This window comes from Orycteropus afer, unplaced genomic scaffold, assembly GCF_000298275.1.
Source record: "Orycteropus afer afer isolate SDZICR_OR568_19922 unplaced genomic scaffold, OryAfe1.0 scaffold00002, whole genome shotgun sequence".
Classification (NCBI taxonomy): Eukaryota; Metazoa; Chordata; class Mammalia; order Tubulidentata; family Orycteropodidae; genus Orycteropus; species Orycteropus afer.
In genome coordinates this window covers 22,159,725-22,185,245 of record NW_006921589.1, presented here as the reverse complement: position 1 = coordinate 22,185,245, position 25,521 = coordinate 22,159,725, and the positions used below count along the sequence as shown (strand labels likewise).

At 37.5% G+C, this 25,521-nt stretch overlaps 1 protein-coding gene across 1 annotated transcript in view; it reads right to left on the bottom strand.

Moving 5' to 3' along the window:
- The window catches only part of KANSL1L (KAT8 regulatory NSL complex subunit 1 like), a 162,642-nt gene that overhangs the window by 20,196 nt on the left and 116,925 nt on the right, over nt 1-25,521 (bottom strand). The window contains exon 6 of the mRNA XM_007935904.1: nt 1,116-1,281. Within this exon, the coding sequence (XP_007934095.1) occupies nt 1,116-1,281 (166 nt within the window). The remainder of the gene's footprint in view (nt 1-1,115; nt 1,282-25,521) is intronic.

The window sequence follows — 25,521 nt, the reverse complement described above, 5'->3', positions numbered from 1 at the left end:
GGAGTTGTGTGAGAATTAAACAAGAGAATGTAATGTGCTTGTAGGGCCTGATAATGCTAAGATCAAATTTTGGCTGCATTATTATTGTCATTGATTACTGTTTCTCATTATTAATGTTTCTTCAAAGACAGGATAAAATACTTCTGCCAGGCACTTACTTCAAAGTACTGTATATCTAAGAAGCCACACTAATACTGGTAAAACCAAACTAAGATTCAAGGCAGGGAGATAAATATTAAAAAATAGTGTTTTACAAATAGTAGTCCCTTGATTATGAAAATTTAAAAGATGATTAGAACCACAAACTAAAAGAAAACAAAAGCCCACATGGGATATCCCCCTACAAAGAACAGACCCTGAGACGACCAGTGTAAAGGATATTTCCTTTTCTCCCCTAAATATTTACTTTAGTTTCAATGTAGACAAGACTGGAAAGGTTCCAACAGAACCCTAGAGCTAGAAATTCAAGGCCACCTTCGGGATGTAAGGATATATATGCCTCCTTTACTCAGCTGTTGAACCCACCAGCAACTCCACGGACTAAAGATGAGGCACTCTGCTTCTGTAAAGATTTATAGCCTTGGAAACCCAGGAAGTGTTGCTGTGACTCAGAAGCAACTCAATGGCATTGAGTTTGGTTTAGTTTCACTCAATTGTAGATTACAGATGCTCTTGAGGTTCAAAAGTTGGACTATACCAACATGGACAGTTTTCTTCTCAGAGAAATTCAATGCAGATATCAAATAAAATAATATTAGATAGCAGAGAAAATAATCTCCATGTAAAACAAAACATTAGAAAAAGAACACTGGATTGTTATTACTGAGAGCACAGTCATGTTACCAATAAAATGTTAAAAATTTAAGAGTCAAAAGGAGATCAAAGGTTAGTTATTTTCCAATTGGTTTCCACAGAATTAAAAAATCAACTTGCAGAAATTGAACATCAGCTCTGTGTGACTAGATTAGTTTCTTTAGGAGAACTGTTTGGTTGTAATATCCAGTGATAAATGAATTGATAAAATAAAATTTTATTAGCAGCCCTGTATTTATAGGATTAGATTTCACCATTGAAAATATTCAGTTAGGTAGAAATGTTTTTATGAAGAGGCTCACCTGATGGCAATGATAGAACAGGGTGGAAAGAGGACTCTACCTCTGATACATGGTCATTTAATAGCCGAGACATTGAGTGGTGTTCACAGCTACTCCAAGCTGAAGCTGACTGCAGGCAAGGTGTTTGTATAGTGTTTAAGAATGTTGTTTCTTTTGAAGGCAAAGTCTGCAAGAGAAAAATAAAAGAATTTAAAGATTTCATTTTTGCTTCAAAATAGAATCAAGAGAGAGTGTAGAAGTTAAAATACAGTATCTAACTGACACCAGAAGGAAGTCCTGGCTGAGTAAGTCATCTTGGAGGAGAAGCTTCAAAATGATGACCAATAAGTGAGACACACTAAAGATGACCTGACCATGAATTCTATGGGGTCTCCCCTCTCCAGTTTTTAAAAAAAGAGCAACCTCTGTGAAAATGGGTCTTTCTCACACTTTAAGAAATAACAGAGGAGAGAAATAAGTTTAAAGAACTTTAGATCAAAGGAAAATGATTACACATCAGTGAAAATTGTGATGGTGAGCAGGCATTTATTAAGACTAATTGTGTACACAGTGTTCTATCTTGCAACCTGTTACAACTAATGAATGAAACTGGAGTCTGTCTGAAATTCTAGTTTTAGGTAAACTCTACACTGGAATGACAGTGAAATACTGTATTTTATAGTTTACACTGAGTACAATTTAATTAGAAATAAATGAATTTTAAAAGATATAAAATATGCAACATGTTACATGAATGAGTTTCTTAGGGTAAAGCTATGATTTGAGTCCAAGAAATCTCAAGAAACCATGTTACTAAAGTAAAAAAGTTATGTTACTATATTGAAATAATTTTATTCTACTTAATAATGGATTTTTAAATTATTTGTTCTCATTATAAAATTAGAACACATCAATAAAAAAACTATACAGAAGATATAGATTTTTTAAATTAATAGAGTTTACTTGGACTCTTTCTTAACTTTTACCTCTACCTCCTATAATAACATTAAGGCTGATTTGCTTATGTAACTTACCTTTAAAATGCTTCTAATAACTAGGATCCTCAGATTATATTTTTGAATATTTTTATACTATAAACTTCCTTTAGGCTTGTCAGCTTTCTTGAGTTTGAATTTTAAGGCTAACTTTGGCATTTCCTCTGTTTTTCCACAGCATTCAATTAGATTTCCTCTGTATCATGAGCTCCTTGAAGGCTAGGAGTGCAATTTGTTCTATCCTGTATTACCAGGGCCTGAAACAGTCCCTGACATATAGTTAAAACGTGAATGTTAACCAACTGAATTTTATCTATTTTTGCTTTCAAAACTAAAAGTATCATGTGAATGAAACATTTCAAAAATATGTATACCTGAGATTATTTCTTCCTTTGGGGAAAAGAAAAAACCAAAATAGTCCCTGCTTATACATGCTAAAGTTTACCAATGAATCATCTACCTTTGTATTTAGCCAGGACTTAGGTCACACAGCTGTACCTAGCTACCAGGAAGGATGGAGAATGCAGCTGTTGTCCTGATGGTCAAGTAAATTGATGAGCTTTTACAAAAAGATGTGGATGCATGGTTTCAAGCATACAAAACACTTTCAAAGTTTATTCTAATGATATTAGATGTACATATTTACGGAAATGGTTGCTATTCATTACTTTTACAAGATGTGCTAGTGCTTTTGACTCACTCCAGAATTATTTCCTCTGTTTTGATGTACTTTGGAAATGGACATTTCTGAACTCAGAAAGAAATTTACTGGAAATTATTTAAAAAAAAGAAAGAAGAAGTGCTAAACCACTAAACCTCCCTTCATGCATAGATGACTACAGTATTATGATGAATACAATTATTTTTCTTTTGCAATTTTCAAGTATAAGAAACATATTAGGGAGTTCTGGTAAGAGATGGTGGAATAGGCAGGCAAACTGCATAGACCTTCTTCAAAAAAGAAAAGAGGGACCAATTAACACAGATACAGAAGATAATCCTGGAGCCCTGAGCTTTGAAGGGAAGGATACAGAAGTAGACTAGACTCCAACTGGTGGAAGCACCTGCATGAGAATGGCAAAAAGGGAGCCCTACAGAGCTGCGGACTGTCCATGATCCTGAAGGCATGGACAGCTTGGATACTGCCAAGTGGTGTCAGGACCTAAGAATTAGTCTAAAGATCAGGCCTGTTAGCCACAGGCCGCATGGAGGACTGCACTGGTGGCTGGTGAATAAAAAGAGAAGCAGCGAAGCAGGAGAAGGGCTGAGCTGTAGACTTTTCGCTGTCTGGAGGAGGCAGCCATTTTGAATGTTTGAGTGGTTTGAGCATTTTGGATATTTAAAGCAAAAGTGTTCTCTCAGATTCCAGAGGCTTAAGGATAGGCTCCACTTGACACAAACAACAAGGACATACTGAACACTGAGGACTGAAAGAAGACATGTGATGAATGCATAAATGCTGCCAGCCAGTGAATAGAGGAGCACAGTATCCTGCTTACTCAGATACATCCAAAGAAAACAAAAATCTTGGGCAAATCACTCCAACATACAATCACCAAGTAAATATAAATACAAAAAGTCACAATGTCTCAGAGACAACAGGCCATCACAGTTCACACAAAGAAGCAAGGTAAAGCAGTAGAAACAAGGGAGGATATAGACCCAGAACACATCCCTGAGGAAGAAGCAGCATTGGAACTCCCTGATAAGGAATTCAAAAGAATTCTACTTAGGTACTGTGGTAGTTATGTTTGTGTGTCAACTTGGCTGGGCCTGGGTGAGTGGCCGGGCAGCTGGATGTAGTCTTCCCCATGATGAGACTGGTAATCAACTCCATGGGGGAATCTACTGTGAACAGCTGAGCAGCTGCCTTAGGGATGTGGTCTGCTTCCTGTATATAAGCAGAAGCCTTGGGGAATGGTCTCTAGCTTATGGCATGCTTGGACCCTGCACGTAGCCGTGTCGTTCAGCAGCCTGCCATGCTCTGCCAGTCTTGGGACTTAAATGGACTTGAATTAATGACCTGCTGTGTGATTTGGTAACATCAAGACTGTGCCTTTTTACCTGTCAACCTTGGGCTTGGCAGCCTCAGCAGCCATCAGCTGAGTGAAGAAAAGCTTCTAGCTTCAATGGGCTGGGAGCTGGAGGCAGAAACAATGTCACACTGTCTCTGAGACAACACACCATCACAATCCACACAAAGAAGCAAAATAAAGTGGTAGAAACAAGAAAGCCAGATACACCCAGAACACATCCCTGAGGAAAAAGCAGCATTGGAACTCCCTGATAAGGAATTCAAAAAGATTATATTTAGGTATCTTCAAAGGATTGAGAGACAGATCAAAATAATGAAAACTTAGAAATGATACAAAATCTATACATAGAAATCCAGAAGATTAATACTAAATGTTCAGAAATAGATAACACATTGAACAGATAAAGGAGAAGAACTGAATCAATGGAAGACATAATTGATGAGATTGAAGACAAATACCTGAATACGTCTTTGGAAAAGGATCAATCAAAAAAAAAAAAAAAAAAAACAAGATGAAGAAAGCCTAACATTCATGTGGGATATCATCAAAAGGAATAACCTGCATGTAACTGGAATTCCAGAACAGGAAGAGAAAAAGAAAACCATTGAGAAAATTTTCCAAGATTTGTTGGAACAGAATTTCCCTGATATGATGAAAGATGAGAATATATCCACTCAGGAAGTCCAATGAACCTCAAACAGAATAGACCCCAAAAGAAAATCACCAAGACACATCATCATCAAACTCATCAAAACCAAAGACAGGGAAAGAATCCTGAAAGCAGCATGGGAAAAATGAAAAGTTACCTACAAAGGACCATCAATAAGACTAAGCTTTGATTTCTCAGCAGAAACCATGCAAGTGAAAAGGCAACGGGATGGTATATATAAAACCCTGAAAGAGAAAAATTTCTACCAAGAATTATATATTCAGCAAAAATTAGATTTCCAGATAAGCAGAAATAAAGGGAATTTGTTCAAACCAGACCAACCTTACAAGAGAGACTGAAGAGTGTCTTTTGAACAGAGAACCAGTAATAGCAAACAATAACCGACCATTAATACTCATGATGACATAACCCAGAAACCAACCCAGTTTTGGAAGTATCCAAAGTAAAATAAGCTTACAAGATTGTAAACAGGGAACCAGAGACATCAATTGGCAAACGAGGACAACTACAAAACAGGAAGAGGGAAAAAAATAGTGTAGTTACAGAACTTCGAAATGGGGAGGAAGTCAAGTGAGTTGCAAGACCGAATGGACTGTTCTAAACTTAGGGAGAAAATTTATATCACAGAGTAACCTCAAAGATAAATGATAGACCTTCACATCACAATAAAAAAGAGGACAAGTACAAATATTTAGAAAATACTAAAACAACAAAATGAAAGAAATGATAACACGATTCATAAAAAAAAAAAAAAAAAAATGAGCTCAGCACAGAAAATTACATGGAACAAATAAATCAGAACACCATGAAAAAAACACAACAAAATGACAGCAACCAATTCATACTTCTCAATATTTACCCTGAATGCCAATGAATTACATACACCATTAAAGAGACAGAGAGTTGCAGACTGGATAAGAAAACATAAACCATCAATATACTGTCTACAAGAGAACACACCTTAGACACAAAGACAAAAATCAAACCCACCAGCCACTCCTCGGAAGGAAGATTGGGCAATCTACTTCTAGTGAAACTGCCTTGGAAACCCAAGGAGGCATTGCTATGAGTCAGATCCAACTTGACAGTTGGCAGTGAGTTTTGTTTGGTTTATTATATGTCGTAAATAGACTACCAACATAATACAAAATGCACAAACAGCAGATCAACTAAATGAATGGGACCTTCTAAAAATTAATTTTTTAGGTGTTTCCAAAGACATCTCCAAAAGAGTCAAAAGAGACTCCAACATCTCAATAACAAAAAGACAATCCAATTCAAAAATGGACAGAAGACATGAAGGGACACTTCACCAAAGAGGATATTCAGGGGGCCAGCAAATACATGAAGAAATGCTCATGATCATTAGCCATCAGAGAGACGCAAATCAAAACAAAAATGAGATACCATCTCATCCCAACACTAATGGCAAAGTTCAACAAGGCACAAAATAACAAATGCTGGTGAGGATGCAGAGAGATTGGAACTTTCATACACTGCTGGTGGGACTGTCAAATGATACAACCACTGTGGAAAACAGAATGGTGATTCCTTAAAAAGCTGGAATTAGAAGTACATTTGAGTCAGCAATCCCATTACAAGGTATATTTCCTAAAGAAGTGAGAGCCAGGACAAGAACAGATATATGCATACCCATGTTCATCACAGCACTATTTACGATAGCAAAAAGATGGAAACAACCTAGATGCTCATCAACAGAAGAATGGATAACTATGGTACATACACACAATGGAATACTATGCAACCCTAAAGAATAACGTAGAATCTGCAAAACACCGCACAATGTGGATGAACTTGGAGGACATTATGCTTAGTGAAATAAGTCAATCACAGAAGGATAGATATTGCATTCGTCTGTTATTGTAAAAAGTCAAGGGAAGGTTTATATATGGAATGAAATTTTCTTTGTTGGTTACCAGGGGTGGGAGGGGAGGGAACACTGCTGGATAGGTAGTGACAAGTATTGATTTGGGTGAAGGGAAGGGCAATGTACCAAATATGAGTGATCAGCACAGTGGCATTGAGGAAGAGGAAGACATAGAGAAGTGAATGGGAGGTACAGACAACAAAGATGAACCCTTTTGCACACAGAGTACTGCACTGTCAGTGATAGCAAACATTTTTGCACATACAGTACTGCGTTGTCAGTGAAGGTAAACTGGGTATATGGGTGGATAGATGGGTGGACAGGCTGAATGATTAGGTATGTCTATGAAGGGGGGAGTGTGCCTATGACCACGTATAGGGTTGGCAGACAATGTTTCTACAAGTGTATTTGTATGTTCTGTAAGAATGTCCAGGTGTATAGTAGAACTGACAGGGGACAAGGTTTTAGTCACTTCTTAGCCACAGCCAGTTACCCAGAGGGAGCAAGTAGTTGGACCTGTGGGCTTGGGACCATGGTTTCAAGGGACATCAAGCTTAATTGGCATAACATACTACACAAATACGTTGGTCCACATCCTTCTTTGAAGAGCAGCAACTGGGATCTTAAAAGCTTGCAAGCGGTCATCTAGATGCAACAATGGGTCTCTCCTCATCCAGAGCAAAAAAGAATGAAGAAAATCAAAGACTCATGGAAACAATTAGCCCAAGGGACTGGTACACCATGCAGTCCTCAGCCTATATGACTCTGAGACCAGAAGAACTACATGGTGCCCGGCTACCACTGTCAACCACCGGGAGGGGCATCTATGTAGGAGATCCTGGATAGAGTGGGAGAGCAATGTGGAACAAAACTCAAAATCATTAAAAAAAAAAAAAAAGTAGGACCAGGTTTACTGGTCTGATAGAGACTGGTAGAACCTGTGAGAGAGTATGGCTCCTAGAAGCTTTTCAGGTCTGGAATTGAACCCACTCCTGTGGCTTTCAGCTAAACAAAAGACAGGCATATGGGCTGAAGATTTACATTAGGTAGATACACTCCTTGGAGAGATCAATCATGGGAGAATAGAAGGGCTGTGTATGCACGGAGAGACAGCTTGGGGGGGGGGGATAGGAGTGCATGGGAGGGAAGGATGCAGGGAAGAGGTAACTAGGGGGAGGAAGTGGGAAGAGAGCTGTTGCATTGTGGGAAATTGTACTCAGTGCCATAAGACAAAGTGTATGTGAGCTGCTGTATGGAAAATGAATTTACTCTGTAAAATTTCACCCAAATCACAATAAAAAAACAAGAAGAAAAGAAAAGAATAGAAGCATGTTAGCCAATTTGAATCCTACATAATTATGGAGACAAGTGAGAGGCATTTAGGCAAGGTTTTTCTTTTTTTCTTTCAGAGAAAGTGAAGCTCAGGAGGATGAAAAGGAATGGATGGAGAAATAAAAGAAGGACCAAGAGATTCTTTTTCATTTTGCTTTGTTTTAAAATAATTTATTTGTTGTTGTGTTGAGAATATACTCCGCAAAACATGTATCAATTCAGCGGTTTCTACGTGTACAATTCACTTAATACTTATTACACTGATTACTTTCTTCAAGTTGTGCAACCATTCTCACTCTCCTTTTCCAAGTTGCTCTCCCACATTAACATTAATTCACTGCTCCCTAAGGTTCCTATCTAATCTTTAGAGTAGCTATTGTCAATCTGATCCCACATAGATAGATCTTAAAATAGCATAATGCTCAGGCAGGCATTCTTCACTAGTTAAGCTAAACTACTGCTTGGTTTTAGGAATATTTCTGAGGATATTTTTCGTTTAAAGTTTAAAGATTAACTTCAGGACAATAGTTTCAGGGGTTTACCCAGCCTTTATGGCTCCAGAAAGTATGGATTCCATGAAAGTTTGCTATTCTGTTCTGCATTTTCCCCATTTTGATCAAGATTCTCCTACAGATCTTTTGATCAACATGTTCAGTAATCTCAGTCAGGCACCATCCAGTTCTGGTCTCAGGAGACCTCTAAAGGAGGCATTAGCCTCACAGTCCATTTCCTCCTCCTATACCTGACTCTTCTTCCTCTGTTACTCCAGATGTATAGTGACCAATTTCTGTGCCTTGGATGGCTGATTGCAAGTTTTAAGACCCAAGATACTACATAACAAACTAGGAGGTAGAACAGAAGGACTAAATACATTATTAGGCCAATTAACTGGGATGTCCCAGGAAACCATGATCCTAAATCTTTAAACCAAGGAGCCAAATTCCAGGAGGTGTTTGGTTGTACATAGCAGCCTCAGCTGCAACTCTTTGTCACTGTAGAGATACCTCACAACTTTTGCCCGGTCAACGTTTTAAAGGGGCATAACTTACTGACAGCAATTATATAATCACTGTGCAGCCCTACCTTTAATCAAAGTGATTTTTCTATCACCATAAACCAAACTTAGTACTCCATAAGCAATAGCCTCTTCCCTTTTCCACCCCGTCCCACTCTATACCCACTAATAAAACTGGTTTCTCCACATTTGCCTTTTCCTGTCTTTTGATGTAAGTGAGGTTATCTAACACTTGCCCTTTTGTAATTGACTTACTTCACTCAGCATGTCTTTAAGCTCCATGCATATTATAGCATGTATCAAGACTTCATTTCTGTTAATCGAAGACCAAGAGATTCTTGCCAATTAAAATACAAATATCTAGGAGGTATGATCACTGATACCATATGCTGCATAAAATTCTGGTGAAATAAAGCCTGAAAAGTATCCACTGAACTATAAAAACAAAAAATATATATATATTTTAAAGTTAAAGTTGTATTTTAACTTAGTTTTTATATATCTATAAAAACCAAACTCACTGCCATCAAGTCAATTCTGACTCATAGCGACCCCCTTTGGGTTTCTGAGGTGGTAAATCTTTACAGAAATAGATTGCCCAGTCTTCCTTCCACGGACTGGCTGGTGGGTTTGAACTGACAATCTTCTGATTAGCAGTCAAATGCCTTAGGCACTGTGCCACCAGAGCTCCTTTATTCAATATAGGAAAAAGTGTAAATAATTTATAGATAAAAGTAATTTTTTGAAAGTATTACAATCACCATTCTACTCAAAGAATGATACCAATACCTTTGGTGTCTTCTTCTCTTTATCCTGTACCCACATAAGCCTGTTGTAAAATTTTTTTCTTCCTTCCAATATCTGTGCTCTCCTTCTCCCTGTTCTAAAGCCCCCAATTTTTAGCTAGGTACATTTCTCAGGCTTCCTTATAGCTAAATTCCTAAGTTCTATTCAGAAAACCATGAAGGGAATTCATATGTGCAATCTCCAGTAAGTAACATTAAGAAAATCACTTATTCCTCCATTCTTCCACCTTGCTATTTGAGACACAGATGTGGTGGTAATCATCTTAACCATGTGCATGAGGGTAACACTCTCAAAAGATAAAACCAAGACAGGAGTACTCTGGGTACTAGATAACCACGTAGAACATAGTTGTCACACTAGCCTTGAAGTACTTTCAACCTGTTACAGAGAAAGAAACTTTAAAAAAAAACAGACAAACCCAGCCCAATGCCACAAAGTCAATTTCACCTCATACTGACCCTATAGGATAGAGTAGAACTGCCTCAGAGGGTTTCCAACACCATAAATCTTTACGGAAAGAGACTGTTTCACCTTCCTTCTGCAGAGCAGCTGGTGGGCTCAAACTGCCAAACTTTTGTTAGCAGCTGAATCTTTTAACCACTGTGTCACCAGAGCTCCTAGCAAACTTACATCTTGCTTATGTCATTATTTGGGGTTTCTGTTAAATGCAGTTAAACCTGTATGTTAACTTCTATAATACCTTTCTTAATCACATTGTTTTCTCACACTTTCAGGAGTAGCTGCTACCCTGAATTTTAGCATTCTCTTTTTTTTCCCCCGTTTTCCTATGTTATATGTATTTCAATGTAATATAATGTTTAAATCTAAATGTTTTAAAATTCAAACGGAGAAGATAATACTAAATGTATTTTTTTGCTCAAAATCATGTGCATAGGACTCATCGTTCTTTTGTTTATAAGTATTTGGACTGCTTCCAGTTTTTACTATTACTAACAGTGCTAGTACAAATGTATTTGTCTCTTGGTACACGGGTGTAAGAATTTTTTTCTAGAGTACAATGCTAGAAGTGGAATTGCTTGGTTATACAAACAAATGCATAAATGCATACATGCAGCTTCACCAGATAAGGACATATTGTATTATAAAGTGGTTGTAACTAATTTACACTCCCAGAAACAGGTATTAATTCTCATTGCTTTAAGAACTTGTCAACACACTTACTGTAGTGTGAACTGTATCCTCAAAAGACATGTAGTAAATGCGATGAACTAGCCTTTTAAAATACCATTGTATTTGATTGGGTAATATTTTATGATTTTTGTTTCTATATTCATGAAAGGTTTGATAATAATTTTCTTTTCTTCTAATGTTTTTGTCAGGTTTTGGTATCAAGGTTTGCTGTCCTTATAAAGTGAGTTAAGATACATTCCATCTTTTTTTGTTGTTTGGGAAAGTCTGTATAAGAGGTGTATTTTTTCACAAATATCAGAAAGCTCACTAGAGAACCCATCTGGGTATACAAACTTTTTGTGAGAAATTTTTTAAAAACTGCTTTAATTTCTTTAATAGATAATAATTTCATATTTTCTGTTTCTTCTTGTGTCAGTTTTAGAAAGTTGTATCTTTAAAGAACTTTGTTCATTTTGTCTTAGTTGTCATATTTTTGTCATGATATTTTATTCCATTTGTGAAAAGATCTGTAGTAATGTCCCTTTTTGCATTCCTGATATAGGCAATTTGCATCTTCTCTTCTTGAAGAATCTTGCTAAAGGTTTATCAATTTCATTACCATTTTCAAAAACACAGCAATTGAATTTGTTGATTTTGTTTTCTATTTCATTGATTTTTCTTGCTTTCTATAAATAATAAAGTATTTTTTATACTGTAATTTCTGTCTCTATTAATTATATATTCTTGTATTTTTCTTTAAAGAGCTCTGGTGGCATAGTGCCTAAGGCATTTTGACTGCTAACCAGAAGGCTGGCAGTTCAAATCCACCAGCCACTCCTTGGAAGGAAGGTTGGGCAATCTACTTCTGTAGCGATACCGCCTCGGAAACCCAAGGAGGGGTCCCTATGAGTCAGATCCACCTCAACAGCAGTGAGTTTGATTTTAGTTTTGGTACTTTTCTTTTACTGGCTCCCTTATAGATTACAATGTATATCCTTAACCAATGGACTTATTGCTTCATTTTATTCCTTTTACCACTTCCCTGAAAACACTGGAACCTTAGAATATTGAAATTCCATTTACCTGCCTCGTTCTGTGTTACTGTGGTCAGGTATTTTAATTCTACATATATTTAAAACTCTGATACATTCTTCAGAAGGAAGGTTGGGCAATCTACTTCCATAGTGATACTGTCTTGGAAACCCAAGGAGGGGTTGCTATGAGTTGGATCTGACTTCACGGCAGTGAGTTTGGTTTTTGGTTTATATGATACATTATTACCCATATATGTATCCTTTCCATTGCTCTTAGTTCCATCCTACAATTCCGTTTCCATATAGGATCAGACATGTTCCTTCTGCCTTTTCTATTATTATAGTGCAGGTGTGCTGTCAATAAATCCTGTTTTTATTCATTGGAAACATTTTAATATCATTTTTGAAGGATTTTTTTGCTGAATATAAAATTCTAGGTTGGCCTTATTTTCCCCCATTTCCTTTCTTTCAGAACTTTAAAGATATATATATATTTTTTTCACCTGGCTTGCCTTATTTCTATCGAGTAGTTACATGTAGGTCTTATTGTTGTCCTAATTAAAGATAATGTGTCTTCTTTTTCCAGCTACTTTTAATATCTTCTGTCTCCCCCTACCCCCACCCCCACCTGACCTCTAGTGGCTAAGGCATTTGGCTGCTAACCAGAAGACTGGGGGTTCGATCTGAAGAAGAAAGACTGGGCGGTCTGCCTCTATAAAGATTTACAGCCCTGGAAACACAATGGGGGTCACTATGAGTCAAAAATAACTCAATGGGAGCGAGTTTGAGTTGTTTTTTTTTTAACCATACTTATCATAATATGCTTTGATATAGTTTTCTTTGTGTACAATTCTTCACTTATCGATATGGTCAGGTTTCAAAGGGCAGGCTGTTATACAAAAATCAGCATTATGAAAATATGGATGACCATATTACATCACAAAATGGAGGATGACTACATCATTACATAGGCACAAATTTCATCATTACATTAACTGCCAAACAATTGAGAATCGTGGCCCAGCCAAGTAGACACATAACCATAACATTAACCATCAAAGCAGCATTATTCTTATCTCAGCATTTGTTACTGACAGGTATGTCATTAATGCACAAAACAGTCACATAGACTTTTACTATTGTCATAAATGTGAAATATTGGATAAGATGGTACTCAATAAAGAAGGAATGTTGTTGTTATGTGCTGTCGATTTATCTCAGACTCATAGCGATCCCTCCTTGGGTTTCCAAGGGAGTATCTCTATGGAAGTAGATTGCCCAATCTTCCTTCCAAGGAGTGGCTCATGGGTTTGAACTGCCAACCTGATTAGCAGTCAAGTACCTTAGGCACTACGCCACCAGAGCTCCCAAAGAAGGAATACGTGTATATATTCTCTTAGGTTCACCAAGTTTCTTGGGTCTGTAGGTTGATGTCTTATATTTCTTTAAGGAATATGCTATATTATTATTTGTTCAAATATTACATCTGCCCTATTTTCTCCCTTTTCTTCTAGACCCTAATAACATATATGGGTAGTTTTTTTTTTTTTTAAATTTAAGTCTAGTTTAATATTCTTTGCAAGTGGAATTCTAGATATCAATAATGATCATGATAGATTTTACAGACAGAAAAACAAGAGGCATACCTTTATTTTGGCCTACAACTAGATCATTCCATGATTTTACTATGCATATTATCCTTAAATGAACTTACATCAAGTAATACTATATTCTAGTAAACTTGTTGTTGTTATGTGCCATCGAGTCATCTCTGACTCATAGCGACCTTATGTACAACAGAACGAAACACTGCCCGGTCCTGCTATATCTGAGCCAGCTTTCCCCTCTTTCATTGACCCTCCACTTTGCCAAGCATGATATCCTTCTCCAGTGGATGATCCCTTCTGATAACATGACCAAAGTAGGTGAGACAAAGTCTGGCCACTCTCGCTTCCTAAGAGCATTCCAGCTGCACTTTCTCTAGGACAGATTTGTTAGTTCTTTTAGCAGCCCACAGTACTTTCAGTATTCCTCACCAACACCACAACTCAAAAGTATCAACTCTTCTTCAATCTTCCTTTTCATTTTCTAGCTCTCACATGCATATGAGTTGAAAATAGCATGGCTTGTGTCAAGTGCACCGTAGTCTTCAAGGAGACATCTTTGCTCTTCAGCACTTGAAAGAGGTCCTTTGCAGCAGATTTGCCCAGTGCTATATGATGTCTGGTATCTTGACTGCTGCTTCCACTGGTGTTGATTATAGAACCAAGTAATATGAAGTCTTCGACAACTTCAATGTTTTCTTCATCTATCAAGATGCTGTTTATCGGTCCAATTGTGAGGATTTTTGTTTTCTTTATTTTGAAGTGTAATCCATACTGCAGACTGCAGTCTTTAATCTTCATCAGTAAGTGCTCAAAGTCATCCTCATTTTCAGCAAGCAAAGTTGTGTTGTCTGCATATCTCAGGTTCTTAATGAGCCTTCCTCTAATCCTGATGCCACGTTCTTCTTCATATAGTACTGCTTCTCAGATTATTTGCTCAGCATACAGATTGAGTAACCACAGTGAGAGGATACAACCCTGACACACTCCCTTCCTGATTTTAAGCCATGCAATATCCCCTTGTTTTGTTCGAACAACAGCCTCCTGGTCTATGTACAGGTTCCTCATTGGTACAATTAAGTGTTCTGGAATTCTCATTCTTCTCAATATGATCCACAATTTGTTATGATCCACACAATCAAATGCCTTTGCATAGTCAATAAAACACAAGTAAACAACTTTCTGATATTCTTTGCTTTCAGCCAAGATCCATCCGACATAAGCTATGATATCCATTGCTCCACGTCCCCTTCTGAATCCAGCTTGCATTTCTGGAAGCTCTCTGTCAATATACTGCTGAAACCATTTTCTAATTATCTTCAGTAAGATTTTACTTACATGTGATATCAATTATATTGTCCGATAATTTCCACATTCTGTGGGATCACCTTTCTTTGGAATGCGTACATATATCTCTTCCACTCAGTTGGCCAGGTAGCTATCTTCCAAATCTCTTGGCATAGATGAGTGAGTGCCTCCAGTGCAGCATCCGTTTGTTGAAACATCTCAATGGGTATTACGTCAATTCTTGGAGTCTTGTTTTTTCACCAGTTCCTTCAGTACAGTTTTGACTTCTTCCTTCAATACCATGGATTCTTGATCATATGCCACCCCTGAAATGGGTGATCATCTACCAATTCTTTTTGGTGTACTGACTCTGTGTATTCTTTCCATTTTCTTTTGATGTTTCCCACATCATGCAATATATTGCCCATGAAATCTTTCATATTGCAATTCAAGGCTCACATTTTTTCCTCAGTTCTTTCAGCTTGAGAAATGCTGAGCATGTTCTTCCCTTTTCTAACTCCAGGTCTTTGCACATTTCATTGTAACAACTGACTTTGTCTTCTTGAGCTGCTTTTTGAAATCTTCTGCTCAGCTTTTTTATCCTGTTGATTATTTCATTCGCTTTAGCTACTCTCTATTGAAGAGCAAGTTTCAGAGTCTCTTCTGACATCCATTTTGTTCTTTTCTTCCTTCCCTGTCTTTTTAATAATCTTTTGCTTTCCTCATGGATGATGTTCTTGATGTCATCCCACAAATCCTCTGGTTTTTGGTTACTGGTGTTCAATGCATCAAATCTATCCTTCAGACAGTCTCTAAATTCAGGAGGGATATGGTAAAGGTCATATTTTGGCTCTTGTGGACTTCTTTTAACTGTCTCCAACTTCAATTTGAACTTGCATATGAGCAGTTGATGGTCTGTTCCACAGTCAGCTCCTGGCCTTTTTTTGGCTGAAGATACTGAGCTTCTCCATTGCCTCTTGCCACAGATGTAGTCAATCTGATTCCTGCATACTCCCTCTGGCGAAGTCCATGTGTATAGCCAAAAGACAGACTCAGAAGAAGGAAGAAGAGACCATCCACTTCTCAAAGAATTGGCCCGTGAAGAATAGCAGTGAAACACTGTCTTATATATTACTGTAAAACTTTATAAATAGTCCTGAAACAATGTCCAATATAGTGCCAGAAGATGAGCTCCTCAGATTGGAAGGCACTCAAAATACAACTGGAGAAGAGTTGCCTCTTCAGAGTAGAGCTGACCTTAATGATGTGGATAGAGTAACGCTTTCAGGACCCCCATTTGCTGATGTGGCACATCTCAAGATGAGAATACATAGCTGCAAACATCCATTAATAATAAGAACATGGAATGTACGAAGTATGAATCTAGAAAAATTGGAAGTTTTCAAAAATGGAATGGAATGCATAAAGATCAATATCATAGGCATTAGTGAGCTGAAATGGACTGGTTTTGGCCATTTTGAATCAGATGCTTATATGACTTACTATGCTGGGAATGACAAATTGAAGAAAAATAGCATGGCATTCATCATTACAAAGAATATATCAAGTTCTATCCTGAAGTACAATGCTATCAGTGATAGGATAATATCCATGCATCTATCAGGAAGACCAGTTAATACTACTATTATTTAAATTTACATACCAACTACTAAAGCCAAAGAGGAGAAAACTGAAGATTTTTACTAACTTATGCAGTCTGAGGGAGCTCTGGTGGTGTAGTGCCTAAGGCATTTGACTGCTAACCAGAAGCCTGGTGGTTCAAACCCACCAGCCACTGCTTGGAAGGAAGGTTGGGCAATCTACTTCTGTAGTGATACTGCCTTGGCAATCCAAGGAGGGGTCGCTATGAGTTGGGTCTGACTCAACGGCACAGAACAACAACAACGAGCTCTGGTGGCGCAGTGTGCCTAAGGCAGTTGACTGCTAACCAGAAGGCTGGTGGTTCAAACCATCAGCCACTCTTCAGAAGGAAGGTTGGACAATCCACTTCTGTACTGATACCACCTTTGAAACCCAAGGAGGGGTCACTATGAGTTTGATCTGACTTGTCAGCAGGAAGGTTTGCTTTGGTTTTTTTAATGAGGTATTAATTTCACATATTAAATTTTCAGTTTGAAAATGTTTATATGATTCTCCTTTTAAAAAATAATTTCAATTATCTGGTGAAAGTTTTTTCCTATTTGTTTCTTATTTTGAACATATTAATCAAAGTCATTTTAAAGTTATAGCCAGTTTAAAAAATAAATAAAAATAAATCTATGGCCAGCTAAATGCAGTATCAGAACCACTTAAGAGTCTATTTCTATTGCCTGTTTAACTCCTGAATTCTGGTCATGTGGTCCTGTCTTGACATGCCTATTAATCTTTGATTGAATGTCAGATGTTATATATTTAAAAAAAAATAGAAATTTCAATATTGTAATATTTTTCTAGAGAAGGCATTCTCTTTCCCCACTGCTACACAGATAAAATAGAGATTTATCCCCTTAATCAGAGTATGTGTTCAGTGAAATCTGGTTGTAGCCCTAGTAAGGCTCAGATTGCTGATTTCCTCATGCACTGCTAAGGTTTTCACTTGTTTGGTATATCCTACAGATGGTCTAGACCTCTAATCTTTGTCTTAAGAGTATTCAGAATGTTGCTACCTTGCTTTTAAGGGTCTTTTTCCATTTATATTTTAAGACTCCCATTCTGTACAGCCCTAGTACTTAACATATGTTCTGAGGCAAAAATTGGCCATGTGCTCAGGCCTCCCAAAACATTATCCAAAATGACCCACATAGCTATTATCCATGGGCAATTGTACCAAATTTAAAAAATTATGCCACAGCTCTGGGGTAAAAAAATTTGTGTAAGTCAGCTTTCCTAGGTTTTACCATTCCTGGAGATATAGCATCTCTAGTTTGCATGTCAGTAGTTCTCTACCGCTCGCTCTAAGAAAAATGATATCTGGATTTTATGTGGTTTTTCTAATTGTTGTAAGTGGGAGGACTGGTCTGCTGGCAAGTAGAAGTCCTAGTTTCTTTTATACACTTTGATTCATTTTGTTAATATTTTATGATTTTTGTATATACGTTCATCATTCCAAAGTCTTCAATTTTCCTTTATTGAATTATGCCTGTCTGGTTTTGCTACAAAAATTAAACTAATCCCATAAAATGAAATAGAGAATATTCTTTTCATATTTATTCCTTGAAAGAATTTGTATAAGATTGAAATGATCATTCTCTTGAATATTTCATAAAGCTTGACTGTGAAGAACAAGGTATTTTGTCTTTGTGGGAAGATTTCTAACAATTGATTCATTTTTCTGCATAGTTATAAGACAATTCTGGTTTACTATTTCTTCTTAAGTCAATTTTGGTGAGTTATATTCCCCTAGAAATTTTGCATTTCTTCTCTTTTATAAAGCACATGATATATTCTGCTACTTTTTTTCTATGTGCAGCCATCTGTAGTTATATAACCTTCTCTATCCCCAATTGTGATTTTTCTTCTACAAAACAGTCTTATCACATGATTAATTTTTCTTTAAAGTTTGCCTTAGTCATCATTATTATTTTGCATCGTAATCTATGCCCTTGGTGATAGAAATAATGCTGGAGATCACATGATAGAATTTTGCAAGACCAACAACTTATTCATTGCAAATACCTTTTTCCAACAACACAAATGGCGGCTATTCACATGGACTTTGCCAGATGGAGTTCACAGGAATCCGACTGACTACATCTGTGCCAAGGAGTGATGGAGAAGCTCAGTATCTTCAGCCAAAACAAGGCCAAGACCTGATTGTGGAACAGACCATCAACTGCTCATATGCAAGTTCACCTTGAAGTTGAAGACAATTAAAACAAGTCCACAAGAGCCAAAATGTGACCTTGGTTATAACTCTCCTGAATTTACAGACCATTTAAAGAATAGATTCATTGAAGACCAATGACCGAAAACCAGAAGAATTGTGGGATGACATCAAGAACATCATTCATGAAGAAAGCAAATGGTCATTAAAAAGACAGAAAAGGAAGAAAAGACCAAAATGGATGTCAGAAGAGACTCTGAAACTTGCCCTTGAATGGAGAGTAGCTAAAGCAAATGGGAGAAATGAGAAGGTGAAAGAGCTGAGCAGAAGATTTCAAAAAGTAGCCCAAGTAGACAAAGTCAATTATTATAATGAAATGTCCAAAGACCTAGAGTTAGAAAACCAAAAGGGAAGAACACACGCAGTATTTCTTAAGCTGAAAGACCTGAAGAAAAAATTTAAACCTTGAGTTGCAATATTGAAAGATTCTATAGGCAATAAATTGCATGAAGCAGGAAGCATCAAAAGAAGATGGAAGGAATACACACAGTTAATTGTACCAAAAAGAATTGGTAGATATTCATCCATTTCAAGAGGTGGCATATGATCAAGAATCAATGGTATTGAAGACTTCATATTATTTGGTTCTACAATCAACACCAACAGAAACAGCAGTCAAGACATCAGATGGCGTATTGCATTGGGAAAATCTGCTGCAAAGGACCTCTTTCAAGTGCTGAAGAGCAGAGATGTCTCCGTGAAGCCTAAGGTGCACCTATCCCAAGCCATGGTATTTTCACTCACCTCATATGCATGTGAGAGCTGGACAATGAATAAGGAAGACTGAAAAAAGAGTTGATACTTTTGAGTTGTGGTGCTGGCAAAGAATACTGAAAGTACAATGGACTGCTAAAAGAACTAACCAATCTGCCTTGGAAGAAGTGCAGCTGGAATGCTCCTTGGAAGCAAGAATGGCCAGATTTTGTCTCATCTACTTTAGTCATGCTGTCAGAAGGAACCATTCTCTGGAGAAGGATATCATGCTTGGTAAAGTGGATGGTCAATTAAAAAGGGGAAGGCCCTCAACAAGATGGATTGACACAGTGGCTGCAATGATGGGCTCAGGTATAGCAAGGATCGTGAGGCTGGCACAGGACCGGGCAGTGTTTCGTTCTGCTGTACATAAGGTCAAGATGAGTCGGCGATGACTCAACAGCACCTAACAGCAACAACAATCTATTAATTTCTGTTCTAATCGCCATTATATATTTTATTGTATTTGTGTTTGTGTTATTTTTCTTGACTAACATATTACTGAGTACTTTCTTTAATGGTTATAAAACTATTCATGCTTTCCATTTTTTTAATTCAGCTTTGGTATGTTAGATATTTTTAAAGGACTTTGTCTACAATATATAAACTTCTAAATGTAAGGCCATATAATTGCCTTTTTTCCTCCTCTCTGGTTATGTGAGAGAAGACATGTATTTTTAACAGGGTTCAAACCACTGACCTTTTGGTTAGCAGCCAAATGCCTTAACCACTACATCACCAGAGCTCCTTAAGAATGGGTATAACTCACTGCTGTGGAGTCGAATCCAACTCATAGAGACCCCTCCTTGGGTTTCCAAGGAGGTATCACTATGGGGGTAGGTTGCCCAGCCTTCCTTCTGAGGAGTGGCTGGTGGGTTTGAACTGCCAGCCTTCTGGTTAGTAGTCAAATGCTTTAGGCACTATGCTACCAGACTCCAAAAATGCGTATATTTGGCTAAAAAAAAAAACAAAAAAACTTTTATCAAAATAAGAATAAAATGTTTCACTCCTTAGTTATGTTTTTAATGATTTTAAAAAATAGGAACTTATTTATATTTTGAGGTTTTTTGCCAAAAATTTTATAGAAGTGAACAAAGCTACTACAAGATTTAACTTTTTTAAAATGGTGTTTTTGGAGAAATATTTTTCAGCAGTATGCAAACCAGAGGCATCCCCAGGTGGCACAGATGGTTAAGCGCACGATTACGAGCCAAAGGTTGGAGATTCGAATCGACCCAAGTGTGCCTCAGAAGACAGGCCTGGCAATCTGCTTCTGAAAGGGCACAGCCTTGAAAACGCTATGGAGCACAGTTCCACTTTACACACATGGGGTTGTGAAGAGTCACAATTAATTCAACAGTAAATAGTAACTATGCATACCCTCAAGTGCATTAATTTCCTTGGGCTGTCATAACAAAATAACACATATTGGGGTTTATAAGAAAGGAGTCCTTGGGTCATACAGATGGTTAACATGCTCCACTGTTAAATGAAAATTCCTTGGAAGAAAGGTTTGGAAGTCTGCTTCTGAAAAATCAATCCTAATGGAAGCACAGTTCTGCTACCATGAACTTGGGGTTGTGATGAGTCAGGGTCAACTTAACAGCAACTGTGTTTTCTTAAGAACAGACATTTATTGTATCACAAGTCTGGAGGTTAATAGTTTGAATTCAAGGTGACAGCAGGGCCACGTTCTTTCCAGAAAGTCAAGGGTCGATCCTTTCTTGTCTCTCCCAACTTCTGGTAGCTTCAGGTATTCCTTGGCCTGCAGTTGCAATGAATCTCTGCAGTCAATGGCTGTTTCCCTTCTATCGATCTCTTTCTGTCTCTTCTCTTTAGTAAGACACAACTCAGAATGCATTAGAACTCATACTCCAACATGATCTTATATTAACTCAACTTATAACATCTTCAGAAACTATTTGCAAATAAGGTCATGTTCACAGGTAACAGAGGTTAACACTTCAACATAAGGTTTTTGAGAGGGAGGACATAATTCAATCCATAACTCTTTAAGTTTGCCTAGATTTTCAAGAAACTAAAGATATATTATACGCATTTACTAAGTAATTCCCAAATTGCATATGCAAGTGGATCAGTAAATAATACAGCATTGCATTCTCATTTCTAAGGAAATTCCAGTTGTACCTCTTCCAAGGTACATTTGTTTGTTCTTCTGGCAGTCTATGGTATTTTCAGTATTCTTTGCCAACACCACAATTCAAATACATCATTTTTTCTGCAGTCTTCCTTTTTCATTGTTCAGCTTTCACCAATAGATGAGGCGAATGAAAATACCATGGCGTGGGTCAGGCACACCTTAGTCTTTCAAGTGACTTCTTTGCTTTTTAACCCTTTAAAGAGGTCTTTTGCAGCAGATATGCCCTGTCCAATATGTCCTCTGATTTCTTGACTGCTGCTTCCATGGGTATTGAATGTAGATCTAAGTAAAATGAAATCCCTGACAACTTCAAACTTCTCTCCATTTATCATGATGTTGTGCACTTGTCCAGTTTTGAGGATTTTTGTCTTCTTTATGTTGAAATGTAATCCATACACAAGGGTGTAGTCTTTGATTTTCATCATAAAGTGCTTCAAGCCTTCTTCACTTTTAGCCGGCAAGGTTATGTCAGCTGCACATTGCAGGTTGTTAATGAGTCTTCCCACAATCCTGATATACATTCCTTCCATCTGCATACAGTACAGCTTCTCATATTATTAGCTGAGCATACAAACTGAAAAAGTATGGTGAAAGGACAGAACCGTGATGTACATGTTTCTTGACTGTAAACCATGCAGCACAGCCTTGTTCTTGGCCTAAGTACAGGTTCCTCATGAGCACAATTAAGTGTCCTGAAACTCCCATTCTTCACAATGTTTCCATAGTTTGTTATGATCCACACGGTTGAATGCCTCTGCATAGTCCACAAAATACAGGTAAACATCCTTCTGGTATTCTTTGCTTTCAGCAAAGATCTATCTAACATCAACAGTGATATCCCTCATTCCACAAACTTTCTGGAATCCAGCTTGAATTTCTGGCAGTTCCCTGACAATATACTGCTTCAACTGTTTTTTAATTATCTTCAGCAAAACTTTACTTGTGTGTGATAGTAAAGATATTGTTCACTGAGTTCTGCATTCTGGGGGATCATCTTTCTTTGGGATGGGCACAAATATAGCTCTCCTCCTGCTGGCTAGCCAGGTAACTATCCTCTGAATTTCTTGTCATAAAAGAGTGAGCACCTGCTGCACTGCATCCATTTGTTGAAACATCTCAATGGGTGTTCTGTCAAATCCCAGAGCCTTTTTTTTTGTCTATTCCTTCAGTGCAGCTTGAACTTCTTCCTTCAATACCATCAGTTCTTGATTACATGCTACCTCCTGAAATGGCTGAATGTCAGCCAGTTATTTTTGCTAAAGTGATTGTGTTTTTTCCATCTTCTTTTGATGCTTCCTGAATCATTTGGTATTTTGCCCATAGAATCCTTCATTATTGCAACTTGAAGCTTGATTTTTTTCTTGAGTTCTTTTAGCTTAAGAAATGCTGAGCATGTTCTTCTCTTTTGGTTTTCTAATCCCAGGTCTTTTGCACATTTCATTATAATACTTTGTCTTCTTCAGCTGCCCTTTGAAATCTTGTTCAGCCCTTTATTTCACCATCTCTTCCATTAGCTTTAGCTACTCTCTGTTCAACAGCAAGTTTCAGAGTCTCTTCTGATACCTATTTTGGTCTTTTCATCCTTTCCTGTCTTTTTAATGACCTTTTGCTTTCTTCATGTATGATGTTCTTGATGTCATTCCACAACTCATCTGGTCTTCAGTCACTCGTGTTCAATGAATCTCTAAATTCAGGTGGGATATAATCAAGGTCATATTTTGGTTGTTGTTGACTTGTTTTTATTTTCTTCAGCTTCAACTTAAACTTTCATATGAACTAGCTGTTCCACAGTGGAAGAGTCAGCTCCTGGTGCTGTTCTGACTGACGATATTGAGCTTCTCCATTGCTTCTCTCCGTAGATGTAGTCGATTTGATTCCTGTGTATTCTGTCTGGTGAGATGCACATGTAAAGTTGCCATTTATGTTGTTGAAAAAAGGTATTTGTAATGACTAAATAATTGGTCTTGCAAAATTCTACCATGACATCTCTGGCATCATTTCTTTCACCAAGGCATATTTTCTAATACTGATGCTTCTTCTTTGCTTCCACCTTTCACATTCTAATCACCAGTAGTTATCAATACATCTTGATTGCATGTTTTATCAATTTCATACTGCATAAGTTGGTAAAAAATCTTCAATTTCTTCATGCTTGGCTTTAATGGTTGGTGTATAAATGTGAATAATAGTAGTATTAACTGGTATGGATATTGTTGTTGTTATGTGCCATTGAGTTGGACCCGACTCATGGTGACCCCTCCTTGGGTTTCCAAGGCAGTATCACTATGGAAATAGATTGTCCCATCTTCCTTCTGAGGAATGGCTGGTGGGTTTGAACCACCAGCCTTCTATTTAACATTCAAGTGCCTTAGGCACTAAGCTACCAGAGCTCCTGGTATGGATATTATCGTATCACTGACAGGACTATACTTCAAGACAGATCTTGAGATGTTCTTTTTGACGATGAACACAATGCCATTCCTCTTCCATTTGTCATTCCCGGCATAGTAGACCATATGACTGTCCAAGTCAAAATGGCCAATGCCAGTTCATTTCAGTTCACTAATGCCTAGGATGTGATATTTATGCATTCCGTTTAATTTTTTACAACTTCCAGTTTTCCTAGATTCATACTTCATACAGCCTACATTTTGATTATTAATGAATGTTCATCTCACTCATCTGTCTGTTCCACTGTGGTAGCTTATGTGTTGCTTTGATGCCAGACACTATACTACTAGCATTGCAAATACAAGCAGGATCACTAATGGTGGACAGGCTTCAGTAGAGCCTCCAGACTAAGACAAACTAGGAGGAAGGATGGAGCCATCCACTTCTGAGAAACTGGCCAATGAAAACCTTGTGAGTAGTAGTGAAACACTGTCTGCGGAAAACTACAAAGATTACAGGCTAGGAAACCTAAGGGACACTTTCACTCTGTCATATAAGGTTGCTATACATTAGAATGGACTCAACAGCACAAAATAACAACATTAAGACTTGAACAGCCGTAACAAATATTCATGAAGATAGTGCAGGATGAGGCGATTTTTCGTTATACATAAGGACACCAAGAGTCACAGCCATACATAATGTCACCATGAGTCAGAGCCAACCTCATGGCAACTAACAAGAACATTAAGACTTAATTTGAACATCTTAAGAACTAGAGTCAGCAATGCCATAATTTTCTATTTCTCTCTCATCTGTTTTTGAAAATTTTCTTAACCATATCAAATCTCTGGTAGTATAGTGCCTAAGGCACTTGACTACTAACCAGAAGGCTGGCAGTTCATACCCACCAGCACTCCTTGGAAGGAAGGTTGGGCAATCTACTTCTGTAGTGATACTGCCTTGGAAACCCAAGGAGGGTCGCTATAAGTTGGGTCTGACTCAACGGTGTACAACAACAACAACAAATCAGTTAAGAAGATTAGTCATTTCTTCTTTTAAGTGTTTTTTAGGTGTCTGTTCTTTCCATTAGGAGATCTTGTGGTGTAGTGCTTAAGGCACTTGACTGCTAACCATAAGGCTGGCGTTCAAACCCACCAGCCACTCCTCAGAAGGAAGATTGGGCAATCTGAAGAGATACTGCCTCAGAAACCCAAGGAGGGGTCACTCACTATGAGTCAGATCTGACTCAATGGCAGTTCTTTCCATTATACTATCATCACTCTTAATCTTTATAACCTCATATCAGGTTTATTGGAAAGCCTCTTAACTGTTTTCTGTTTTTCCAGTCTCCCCCCATTGTAAATTTTCCTGTTCAATTCTTATTTATTCAACAATCTTTTCAAAAGATACTTTATTTCACTCCCCCACTCCAAAACC